At 44.3% G+C, this 10945-nt stretch overlaps 1 protein-coding gene across 1 annotated transcript; it reads left to right on the forward strand.

Moving 5' to 3' along the window:
* The first annotated feature begins 1010 nt into the window (after nt 1–1010).
* On the forward strand, nt 1011–10705 carry LOC125513623. Its single transcript, XM_048678785.1, has 10 exons — nt 1011–2394; nt 4104–4583; nt 4672–4973; nt 5951–6682; nt 6767–7045; nt 7302–7463; nt 7565–8494; nt 8582–8797; nt 9118–9378; nt 10060–10705. Exons 1-10 carry the CDS (start codon nt 1113–1115, stop codon nt 10387–10389), a joined length of 4974 nt encoding a protein of 1657 aa, XP_048534742.1. The 5' UTR covers nt 1011–1112; the 3' UTR covers nt 10390–10705.
* The last annotated feature ends 240 nt before the right edge of the window (nt 10706–10945 follow it).

Raw genomic sequence — 10945 nt, forward strand, 5'->3', positions numbered from 1 at the left:
GCGGCGCGGAAGATCGGCTGGACGGCGGGGTGGGGCGGCTAGGCGGCGCCCGCTCGGCCCAGATCTGGGCCCTTCGGGCCCATCTGGGTTCGGGCGGGCCGATGGCGGGGCGGGTCGGCGGCGTGGCTTTCAGGAGGCGGGGGAGCAGCGATGGGCGTTGGGGTCTGGCGGTGCTGGTGCCGCCCTGCTGCAGCGTGGCCGACGGGACTTAGCGGGCCCGATTCGGGCCTGGCCGGGCCAGGGGTGGCCTGGTATGCCCTCCTGCTGCGTCCGGACGGCGTCCGCGATGGGGCCGGAGGCACAAGCCTCCTGCACGACGGCGGAGGAGGTGGTTCCCTCCCGTACGGCTACGGCGCTGCTGCTCCCGTCGACCAACGCCTCCTCTCCTCGTTCTCTTAGGCCTCGTGGTGGTGATCTCAGTGAGACGGTGTGGGTGGCGTTGCGACCGCGGTGGCGCATGCTGGTGGGCGGCGAGCTGGCCGGTTGGCTCCGATCCGGTTGGGCGGTGGGGTTTGGAGTCGGGAGAAATCCTTGCCGTGTCTTCCGGCTCCGATGCGGTGACGCCTGCGGGTGCCACCATTCCTCCCTTGAGGGTGTCGGTGGTCTTCATCCTCCTCTACCCTCCGCGTGCCAGGGGAAACCCTAGGACATGTCCGGGCAGCAGCGTCATCGGCGTCACATTCCTTCCTGGAGGTGCTGCCTGGTACGCGGTGGATCGGAGCCTAAGATCGTGGTGGGTAGATTTCGGAGGGCGCAACGGTAGTGGGTCATTCGCGCTTTGTCGAGCTGCCGGTGTTGGCATTGTTTCTTCTTCTTTTTCTTTGGCTTGTTGTGCTGCTCGCCCCAGTGTTTGCTCTGTGATCGGTGTTGGTGCTTTGGAATACAAAGCGGGGAAATCTTTTTTGGATAAAAAATGATATAAGTATTTTTTTTGGAGACAAACGATATAAGAAATGGAAAAGGCTAGAAAACCAACTGGAAGGACACTCCTCCTCCTCCTCACCTCCCCTGCGGCTTCGCTGCGGCCGTGCCTTCGTGAGAGACCAAGGAAACCAAAACCATCGCCCCCAGAAAAAAACATCTCGAGAAAACAAACGAAAAATCCCCAATCCATGAAGCCCACCACTGTGTCGCCTCCCGCGGCGGCGCCGGCCACCGACGATCCCTCGCCATCGCACTCCGACCCCGCCTCGGCCACTTTCTCGGTCGAGCGCCGCGGCGACGCCTCCGCCTCCTGCCGATGGACCCTCCCGGACTTCCCCCGCACCCGCGCCCGCACCTTCTACAGCCGCTACTTCGAGGTCGGCGGCTTCGACTGCCGCCTTCTCCTCTACCCGCGCGGCGACACCCAGTCCCTCCCGGGATACCTATCCCTCTACCTCCAGGTCCTCGACCCCAAAACCCCATCCTCCTCCTCCTCCTCCACCACCACCACCACATCCTCCAAATGGGATTGCTTCCTCAGCTACCGCCTCTCCGTCGTCCACCCCTCCGATAACTCCAAGTCCCTGGCGCGCGATTCCTGGCACCGTTTCTCCTCTAAGAAACGTTCGCACGGCTGGTGCGACTTCGCTCCATCCGCCGCCGCCTCCTTCCTCCTGCCGCCCCACGATTCCCTTGTCATTGCTGCCGACATTTCGGTGCTATCGGAGACCGCCTCCTTCTCCGAGGCCGACGGCCGTTTCACCTGGAAGGTGTTCAACTTCAGCCTGTTCCGGGAGATGATCCGCACACAAAAGATCATGAGCCCCGCATTCTTCCCTGCTGCCGCCGCTGCTGGTGGGAGTGACTGTGGACTCCGGATTAGTGTCTACCAGAGTAATGTATCTGGTGCAGAACATTTATCGGTGTGCCTCGAGGGCAAGGAGCCCGTGGTTCAGGCAACCTCGGCGTCATCTGCGTCAGCATTGGCGGCAACTAGTGCAGGGAGTGGCGTGCCTGATGCTGACCGTGGTTGCTGGTGTCTTTTCCGTGTTTCAATCCTTAATCAGAAGCCTGGGGGGAGCCACATTCATAGGGACTCATATGGGCGGTTTGGAGCAGACAGTGCCAGCCTTGGATGGGGGGATTACCTGAAGATGGATGAGTTTTTGGCTGCCGATGGGGGTTACCTGTTTGATGGGGCTGTGGTGTTTAATGCCTCGGTGCATGTGATCAAGGAGTCTAACTCATTCACTCGTAGCTTACCACCGGTGGCGGGCATTAGTGGTGCTGGGGGTGGACGATCTGGGACTAGAAAGTCGGATGGGCACTTTGGGAAGTTTGTGTGGAGGATCGAAAACTTCACAAGATTGAAGGAGCTGCTCAAGAAGAGGAAGATCACTGGTTTGTGCATCAAGAGCAGACGATTTCAGGTCGGGAATCGCGACTGCCGCCTTATTGTTTATCCACGGGGTAAGTATTTGGAAAAATGCCTTCTCAAGATTCATCTGGTAGTTTCAACATCAACTCTATGAAGTTTGCTGACATATACTGCTAAAAACGTGATGACCAAACCTAGAATTTTTATGCCTATATGATTTGATCAGAACTGTCACTTGCTAAATGGGCTGAAGTTTCTTAACCATTTGCAACATTGAGAATCCACTAGATTTTGACCCGTTCCGAGTTGCAATTTTGCATTCAGTAAATGGAAATTCACCAGAAAATTCATGTTTGTGATTTTATTTAGATAATATAGCTACTAGCTTGTATCACTCAATAGATTCAGTGGTGTGGCTTTGATCACCTTTTTTAGAAATTTGAATCATTGCCTATGAAAGAGGCACAACCCCATTTTGTTCATTTCTTGCAATTATTGTGTCAGTTATCCCTGTTTGATATGGTCTATCACTATTTGCTCTGATTGACAGCCAACCTTGTGAATAACATGCGCTTGGATATTTGTTTTGTTAAATAGCTGTTAGCCTGTTACCTTACCTCTTCCAGAACAATATGCCATGACTCATGGAACACTACTAAATTGATAACAAATCCATCTGATCGCTATCGAAAAATCAACTTCCATGTTATAAAAATATCTAAATAAGGATATACATTTTGGATGATCTGTGCAACTGCAATTTTTTAGCCCATTGTATCCTGCACAGAAGACAAAATGTGTACTAAATTAGTTGTCATTTTAGACCCTCCACACTTGTTTTTCTTTTCACAGCAGATTTGGCGCAAGTGCTTGCATCTGCAGCCTCTTGTTGGTTGACGTGCCTTGTTTTTCGAGAAAACGCAAAAGAGCTTGCGTTTCATTGTATTGAAAAGGGGGGATTAATAGTTACAATCCTCCTAGGAGGCGGTTACAACTCTGGATGGTAGTCAACCAACAAGAGGCTGCAGATATTATAGCATGCTCTTGTTGGTCCACATATTATAGCATGCTCTACATCCATGTTTATTCTTTCATGGTTTTCTCTGAGGTGCCTCAACCAACAAGTAGGTTGCGGGTACAACCACTTGCCGGGAGTAATTATTTCTCATCTTGACCATCCAAGGTCCATGCTTGCATGATGTCCATCCACTTTCTGTAAACCTGTGAAAATTTCAGACTGTTCTACGCACTTCCCCCCAATAGTAGCAACCACAGTGAATTAACTTCAGCTGTTAAATCATGAGTGAGATGAATATATCTTGCCTAGAGGCTACATAATGAAGTTCATTTATTCTATGAGTTGATCATAAAAGAATTATAAGTATATCGAACAGCAGTAATAAAATCATTTGACATTTTGAGTGCAACCTGGGTTTACCGGTGAGTTGTTGTTAAGTTTGGAGTGTTTGTTGGTTCAGCCTCTGCATCACAATTTCTTAAACGACACTGTATACATATGTAGGTAGATTTTGAATTGCCGTTTTTTATTTACATGCCACATATTTCAGTCACCTACTTATTTATCCTTCTGAATGAATTGCCATTTATCTAATTTATCTTCCACATATTTCAGCACCTTACTTATTTATCCTTGTGAACTTATGGTCTCATTGCAATCAAATCACTGCTAGTTTCCTTTCAGTTAGCTATCAGTATTGTTACTTTTTAAATTAGGTAACTGCACTATCAGAATGTACGTACTGACTTCATCAGTTGGTTCTCTTAATGTTGCTACAATCAGGGCAGTCTCAACCACCATGCCACCTCTCAGTGTTTCTGGAAGTGACAGATCCCCGAAATACTACGAGTGAATGGACCTGCTTTGTGAGCCATAGATTGTCTGTTATCAATCAGAAAGGGGAGGAGAAGTCAATCATGAAAGAGTCTCAAAATCGTTACTCTAAGTCAGCAAAGGATTGGGGTTGGCGTGAATTTCTGACATTAACTAGCCTCTTCGACCAGGATGCTGGTTTTCTTGTACAGGACACTGTTGTGTTCTCTGCAGAGGTTCTCATTCTGAAGGAAACTGCAACTATGCAAGAGCTTAGTGACGAAGATTCTGAAATATGCAGTTCAAGTTCTGGATATCAGATTGATACTTTACCAAAACATCCGTCATTTACGTGGAAGGTAGAAAATTTCTTGTCCTTTAAGGAGATTATGGAGACAAGAAAAATTTTCAGTAAATATTTTCAGGCTGGTGGCTGTGAGCTGCGGATAGGTAAACGAAGTTTACTTACTATTCAGTCTTGTACTGTATAGTTTCTTTTGTATTTTCATATTTTGTGCTTACATAACACAACCTGCAGGTGTATATGAGTCATTTGATACAATGTGCATATATCTGGAGAGTGATCAGTCATCTGGGGTTGATCCTGATAAGAACTTTTGGGTACATTATAAGATGGCTATACTCAACCAGAAGAACTCTTTGAAAACCGTGTGCAAAGAATCTTCAATTTGCACAAAAACATGGAACAATTCAGTTCTCCAGTTTATGAAGGTTTCAGACATTCTGGATCCTGAAGCTGGCTTTCTTGTCCGGGACACTATTGTCTTCGTTTGTGAAATCATAGACTGCTGTCCATGGTTTGACTTCTCTGATCTCGAGGTGCGGTTAGGTTTGCTAATCTTTCATTGGGCCTGTCTATTTGTGCTTCTTCTGCTAGGTTCTAGGGCGTTCTCTAAACTGCTTTGGTGTGGCAGGGCATGCAAAAAGGCTGTAGTTGTAATAACCAAAAGTTCAGCTTGAATGTAGTTGTGCAGCATATGTTATATCGTGTATGAAGGTACACAAGGAGAAATAATTAAGAATGAGAAGTCCTAGGGTACTCTTATTTGACCAGGATGTAGGCCACTTCTAATTAGATCTTGATTGCAATATTTAGCATTTAATAAACTGGTCATACCAATCACTGATTAATTTTAAGCCTGGCGAATCTGCAATTTGAGTACTTCAAGGTACTGTTAAACTGTGGAATGCAATACTTAGATTACTCTGCAAATTTTATGAACTTTCGAGACTAGCGCTTTATGATTTAGCAAGTATCGTTACAGACTTGTAATTCATTAGCTGCAAGTACATGCCAACTTTAACAGTACAGCTGACAAATGTTTTTCTTACAAGCACTCCAGTTTGTTGTACATGATAAATTGTAACACTGATCAGATTACTGTTAGAGATAAGTTAGCTCTCATACGTGCATATCTTTTCATCAACTAACCCAAGAACCTTAAGTGGATATTTTGTGTGTAGTCCATTGACGATAACAAGGCTAAACATGCAAAATGTTCTTGATTTTGCTTTTATAAGTCCTAACTATGGTCTATAACAATGTATGTGTCATATCTGGCCATCTTCCATCTTGATGTCCATTTCTATCCAGTATTTTACTCAAGCAATGGGGTATTCTCTCTATATATTTTTAGGTTCAGTTCAGAAATATGCTGTCTGAATTATCAGTGAATGATGAGTACATGACGTTTGCCTCCTTTTTACTTCTAAAAGAAGTTATGGTAGATAGGATAACATTTATCTGTGAGAATTATGGTTTGTATATAGTAATTCCCAATTAACTTATCTGGCAGGTATTTGCCTCAGATGATGACCAGGATGAGTTGTCAACAGATCCTGATGAACTTATCGAGTCTGAAGACAGTGATGACATGAGTGGTGATGAGGAAGATATGTTCCGGAACCTCCTCTCAAGAGCTGGATTTTCACTTACATATGGAGACAACTATACTCAGCCGCAGGTTACCTTGAGAGAGAAAATTTTGACGGATGCTAGTGCGATTGCTGGATTTCTTACTGGCCTGCGTGTTTATCTGGATAACCCAGCAAAAGTGAAGCGCATGCTTCTTCCTGCCAAAGTGTCCACCAAGGGTGGTGGAAAGAAAGATTCCTCAAAGTGTGATTCAAGCTCCACAAGTCTCATAAATTTGTTGATGGGTGTTAGCGTCTTAAAGCAAGCTATAATTGATTTGCTTTTAGATATAATGGTTGAGTGCTGCCAACCTTCAGATGAAAGATCACCATATGGCTCCTCCTCCTCAAGCTCTAAAACTGCTCCTGATTCAAATGGGGCTAGCTCTCCATCAGAGCTCATTGTGGAAGGCGAACAAACAGAATGTGCATGCAGAAATCAGTATGAAACGGCTGAATCTGATACTGTTAATTTTGGGCGTAATCTTGGATTAGAAAATGCAGAGCTAAATGCAAATGAGATGCCTGTCAAGATTCTAGAACAGTCCAGTTATCCTCCAGAGACACCTGCCATCGATCTGCCAGGGGATGAAAGTTCTGATCAAGCTTCTGGGGTATGATTTGAGGGTCCTATCATATTCATCCTCATTTTCATATTTTATTTTACCAAGTATGCTAACCTGCTGTTTTTTTTTCAGACAAAATGGCCAGACCAGTCAGAGGAACTGTTAGGACTGATTGTTAATTCATTGAAGGCACTAGACTGTGCTGTTCCACATGGATGCCCTGAACCAAGAAAGCGGCCTAAGTCTGTCCAGAAAATTGCACTTGTACTAGAGAAAGCTCCAAAGAAGCTTCAACCTGATTTCATCGCCCTTGTACCAAAGTTGGTTGATGGGTCTGAACACTCACTTGCTTCTTGTGCCCTTTTAGATCATCTTGAAAAGGCAGATGCTGAGCCATCACTGAGGTTACCGGTAAGTTTGGCGCTTTGAACTAATCTTACTTTTTTTGGGTGCCTAATTTCATTTTTGCAAAGAAACATAACAACCATAACTTCTTGGGTGAACAGATGTCTGAATTGCCTGAATATTATGACGCTCATGTCTCTATATTTGTGACCTTAATGTCTCTATATTTGTGAAGATAGCCATCATTCATGATATAGCAGGCTAGTAATATACACAAGTGAGTCTGATATCTACTTTGATTTCTTTTTTCCCATCATGGCAGGTTTTTGGTGCCTTATCCGAGTTAGAATTTGATGCTGATGTCTGGAAACGAGTATCTTTTCATGCACTTGAATTGTTGTCTGATTCAAATGATGAGCCTCTTGTAGCAGCCATTTCATATGTTCTCAAGGCGGCATCACAGTGCCAGCATATTCCTCAAGCTGTATGTTTACCATCGATAAATCTCTTGTTACTTTCTCTATACTTGTATAATCTTTTCATATTACTACTACTAAGTGCACTTACCTTTTTCCCTCCCCAAAGGTTAGAGCTGTTCGATGGAGATTAAAACGTTTGGGTGCTGATGTTCCACCGTGTGTGCTTGAGTTTTTGTCTAAAACGGTGCATAACTGGCCAGATGTAGCTGAAGCATTATTGAAGGATATTGATTCTGAGCCTGAACCTGATAACAGTTGTCTCTCCACGCCTTCTAGTACTTGTAGTAAAGATGGGCTTTCAGCTGAAGGGATGCCTTCTTGGCAAGAGCAAGCTGTACATGGAAGCAATCATCTATCAGATGTTTTTGTACTCATAGAAATGTTATCAGTACCTGGATTATTTGTGGAAGTTGCACGGGTTTTTGAAAGGGCTTTATTGCAAGGGGCCTTTGGGCTGCAGTTAGTAGCCATGGTGTTGGAAAGACGGCATTCTCACAAGTTAAGTTCAAAGTCTGGGGCTGTCGTGTATGATTTACAGAGCAAACAAGTTTTATTAGATGGGCAGTTTGAACCCTCGCCCATCCAAGAAGGTGATTTCACTTCAGTCCTTGCACTTGGTGAGGTATTGTCTCTATCTACCTCAGCGAGGGTCCAAGACTTCGTGCGGATGCTTTATGCCATCATGTTTAAGATCTATGCCGAGGATCATTATAGATGCAGATTTCTGAAGGGCCTTGTTGACCGGGCAACAAATACCTCAGATAACTGCCGAGAAGTTGACATAGATATGGATGTCTTGGTATTTCTTGTTAAGGAGGAGTTTGGAATTGCTAGACCTGTTCTAAACATGATGCGTGAAGCTGCTGAAGTTGCTCAGGCCGATCGTGCTAATCTTTGGCACCAAATATGTGCTACTGAGGATGAGAATATTCGTTTGAGGGAGGAGATGGACATGGAGCAAACTAAATTTACCAATGAAAAAGCTGCATTAGCCCAACGACTAACTGAGTCTGAGGCAACTACAGGACATCTAAGGGTATTTCTTTGTTGTGATTCAGCTGTTGACCTGCCTTTCTTGTTTGTTTCTCAGCTTAACACTTTGTTTATTTTTTAATTGTTGTAGTCTGAACTAAAAGCCGAGAAGGATCGTTATATTCGGGAGAAGAAGGAACTCTCCAGGCAGATGCGGGAGATTGAGAATCAGATGGAATGGGTGCGATCAGAGAAAGACGAGCAAATTGCAAAGCTATCTGCTGATAGGAAGAATCTTCATGATCGTGTTAGTGAAGCAGAGACACAACTATCACAGTTTAAAGCACGGAAACGCGAAGAAATAAAGGTAAGAGTTACTGTCAAAAACATACAATACATATTTTTCCTACAAACACACCCTTTAAGCAGTGCCATAAGTGCTAAGATTTCCTACTTTTTCCTAAAATGCATGCCTTGTTGATTAACTCACACTGGCAAAATGCTAGTAGATTTATTCATAGATTTCAAGGGTGTGTTTCTTATTTCAAGATCATATGAAGCAAGTCATGTTGGTATGTTTTGGTATTACTGTTAACTGTTAGAATTTGCCTTGTGATACCATTGGAAATTTCAGTGAGAAAGACAACATTGATGTTTTACGGTTTGCATCCATCTTGTATGCTGCAGAAAGTAACTACTGAGAAGAATACATTGGCAGAGAGGCTGAAGAATGCTGAAGCTTCAAGGAAACGATTTGATGATGAATTAAAACGACATGCAGCTGAAACACAGGCTCGCGAAGAGATTAGAAAATCACTTGAGGCTGAAGTAAGGAGGCTGACACATGAAGTTGGACAAACCGAGGGAGAAAAGAAAGAAAAAGAAGATCAAATTTCTCGCTGCGAAGCTTACATTGATGGAATGGAGTCAAAATTGCAAGTTTGCCAGGTTCGCGACCTTGCTAGTTTCAAAAATAGATAATTTCATATTCTCCAATGTTCCAGAGATATACTTTTGAGCTAAGCTATGAAATATCATTACAGTGTTCTGGTAGAAAAAAAAATACGCACAATGGAGTTGATTTTCCTATGATACTGTCATAAAAACAAGGTAGACGAGGATAGAATAAGTAACATGTGAAACCATTGTTGGAAAGTAATCATCTTTAAATTTAAATTGTAACCATGCATAGATAAAACTGGGTGGCCCTACTATGATACTGCCATAAAACAAAGTAGGCAAGGGTAGAATAAGTAACACGTAAAGCCATTTTTAAGGTGTAATCGTCTTGGAATTTTGAATTGTATCCATGCATAGATCAAATTGGGAGCTCTACTTTTTCCGGGGTGCCAGTTTACAATGTTTTAAATTATTTATTTTCCGTTTCTGATAAGTTTTACCTATAGTTTGCATGTTTACAAAATTGTTGGGACCCTGATATGTGATATGGACAGATGCAGTAATAACTAGTGAGCCAAACACCAACTAAGGAAGTGTGGCGTGCCGAAGTTAACGCAGCAAACTTAGGGCACCAAACTGAACACCTATATCGTCACTATTTATATATTAGAAATTTTGCATCAAAACATTACTGCATGTTGTATTTACTATTGTATCTTGTTATTGCAGCAATATATTCGTACTCTGGAAACATCACTTCAAGAAGAGATGGCTCGGCATGCCCCACTGTATGGTGTCGGCGTGGAAGCTTTGTCACTGGAGGAGCTTGAGACCCTTGCAAACATCCACGAGCAGAGTTTGAGACAGATCCATACAATCAGGCAAAGGAAAGGCAGCAGCCATCTCTTGAGTGTCCCTGGCTTGTTCCCCTCGTCTTCGATGGCTGTTGGGCCGCCTTCCTCATTGATCCACACGTCCTCCATAGCACCTAATGGCGTGGGTACCCATGGAAACGGGCACATGAACAATGCGGTGGACCGCTGGTTCAATCAAACCTAGCCACGAGATGCAACTGCAAGCGGAAGGCCCGAAGATGTCCATTTTGTGCATTGGTCTGATAGATCCCATTCACCAGCTGCCGAGCAATCTGGCGTGGCAGCCTTTTTTGTTCTTGCCTTTCCGTTTGGCTTCTCGCTTTGTATTCTGGAGTGGTAGTGCTGTCGGCTCGAGATGTCATGGGCGCCCGTCAAGGGGCTCCATGTGGAATAAGCTGTAATAACAAAGAGATCCGATGGAACTATCAGGTGCAAGTGGAAGCTATGGAAATGGTTGATATCACCCATTGCTTGATTATTTTGAAAAGCACTGGGATTCCTGTCTCCCTTCATTTTCGTTTCAAAAAGGTGCAACATCAGTACGTGTTTCATGTTTACATCTATTGTTGTGTTGGGCCTGGTAGATACACATTGGCGCTAGAATTTTCCTTTTGCTGCATTGGGATTTGAGAGAATCATACATACAACAGAGATCAAAGGTGCTGTTTTTTAGGGGATTTTGTCTTCTTAATTGAATGGAACTTTAGAGCATCCAAACCACTTAGGGCTAATTCTTGTGT

This window comes from Triticum urartu, chromosome 6, assembly GCF_003073215.2.
Source record: "Triticum urartu cultivar G1812 chromosome 6, Tu2.1, whole genome shotgun sequence".
NCBI classification, from domain to species: Eukaryota; Viridiplantae; Streptophyta; class Magnoliopsida; order Poales; family Poaceae; genus Triticum; species Triticum urartu.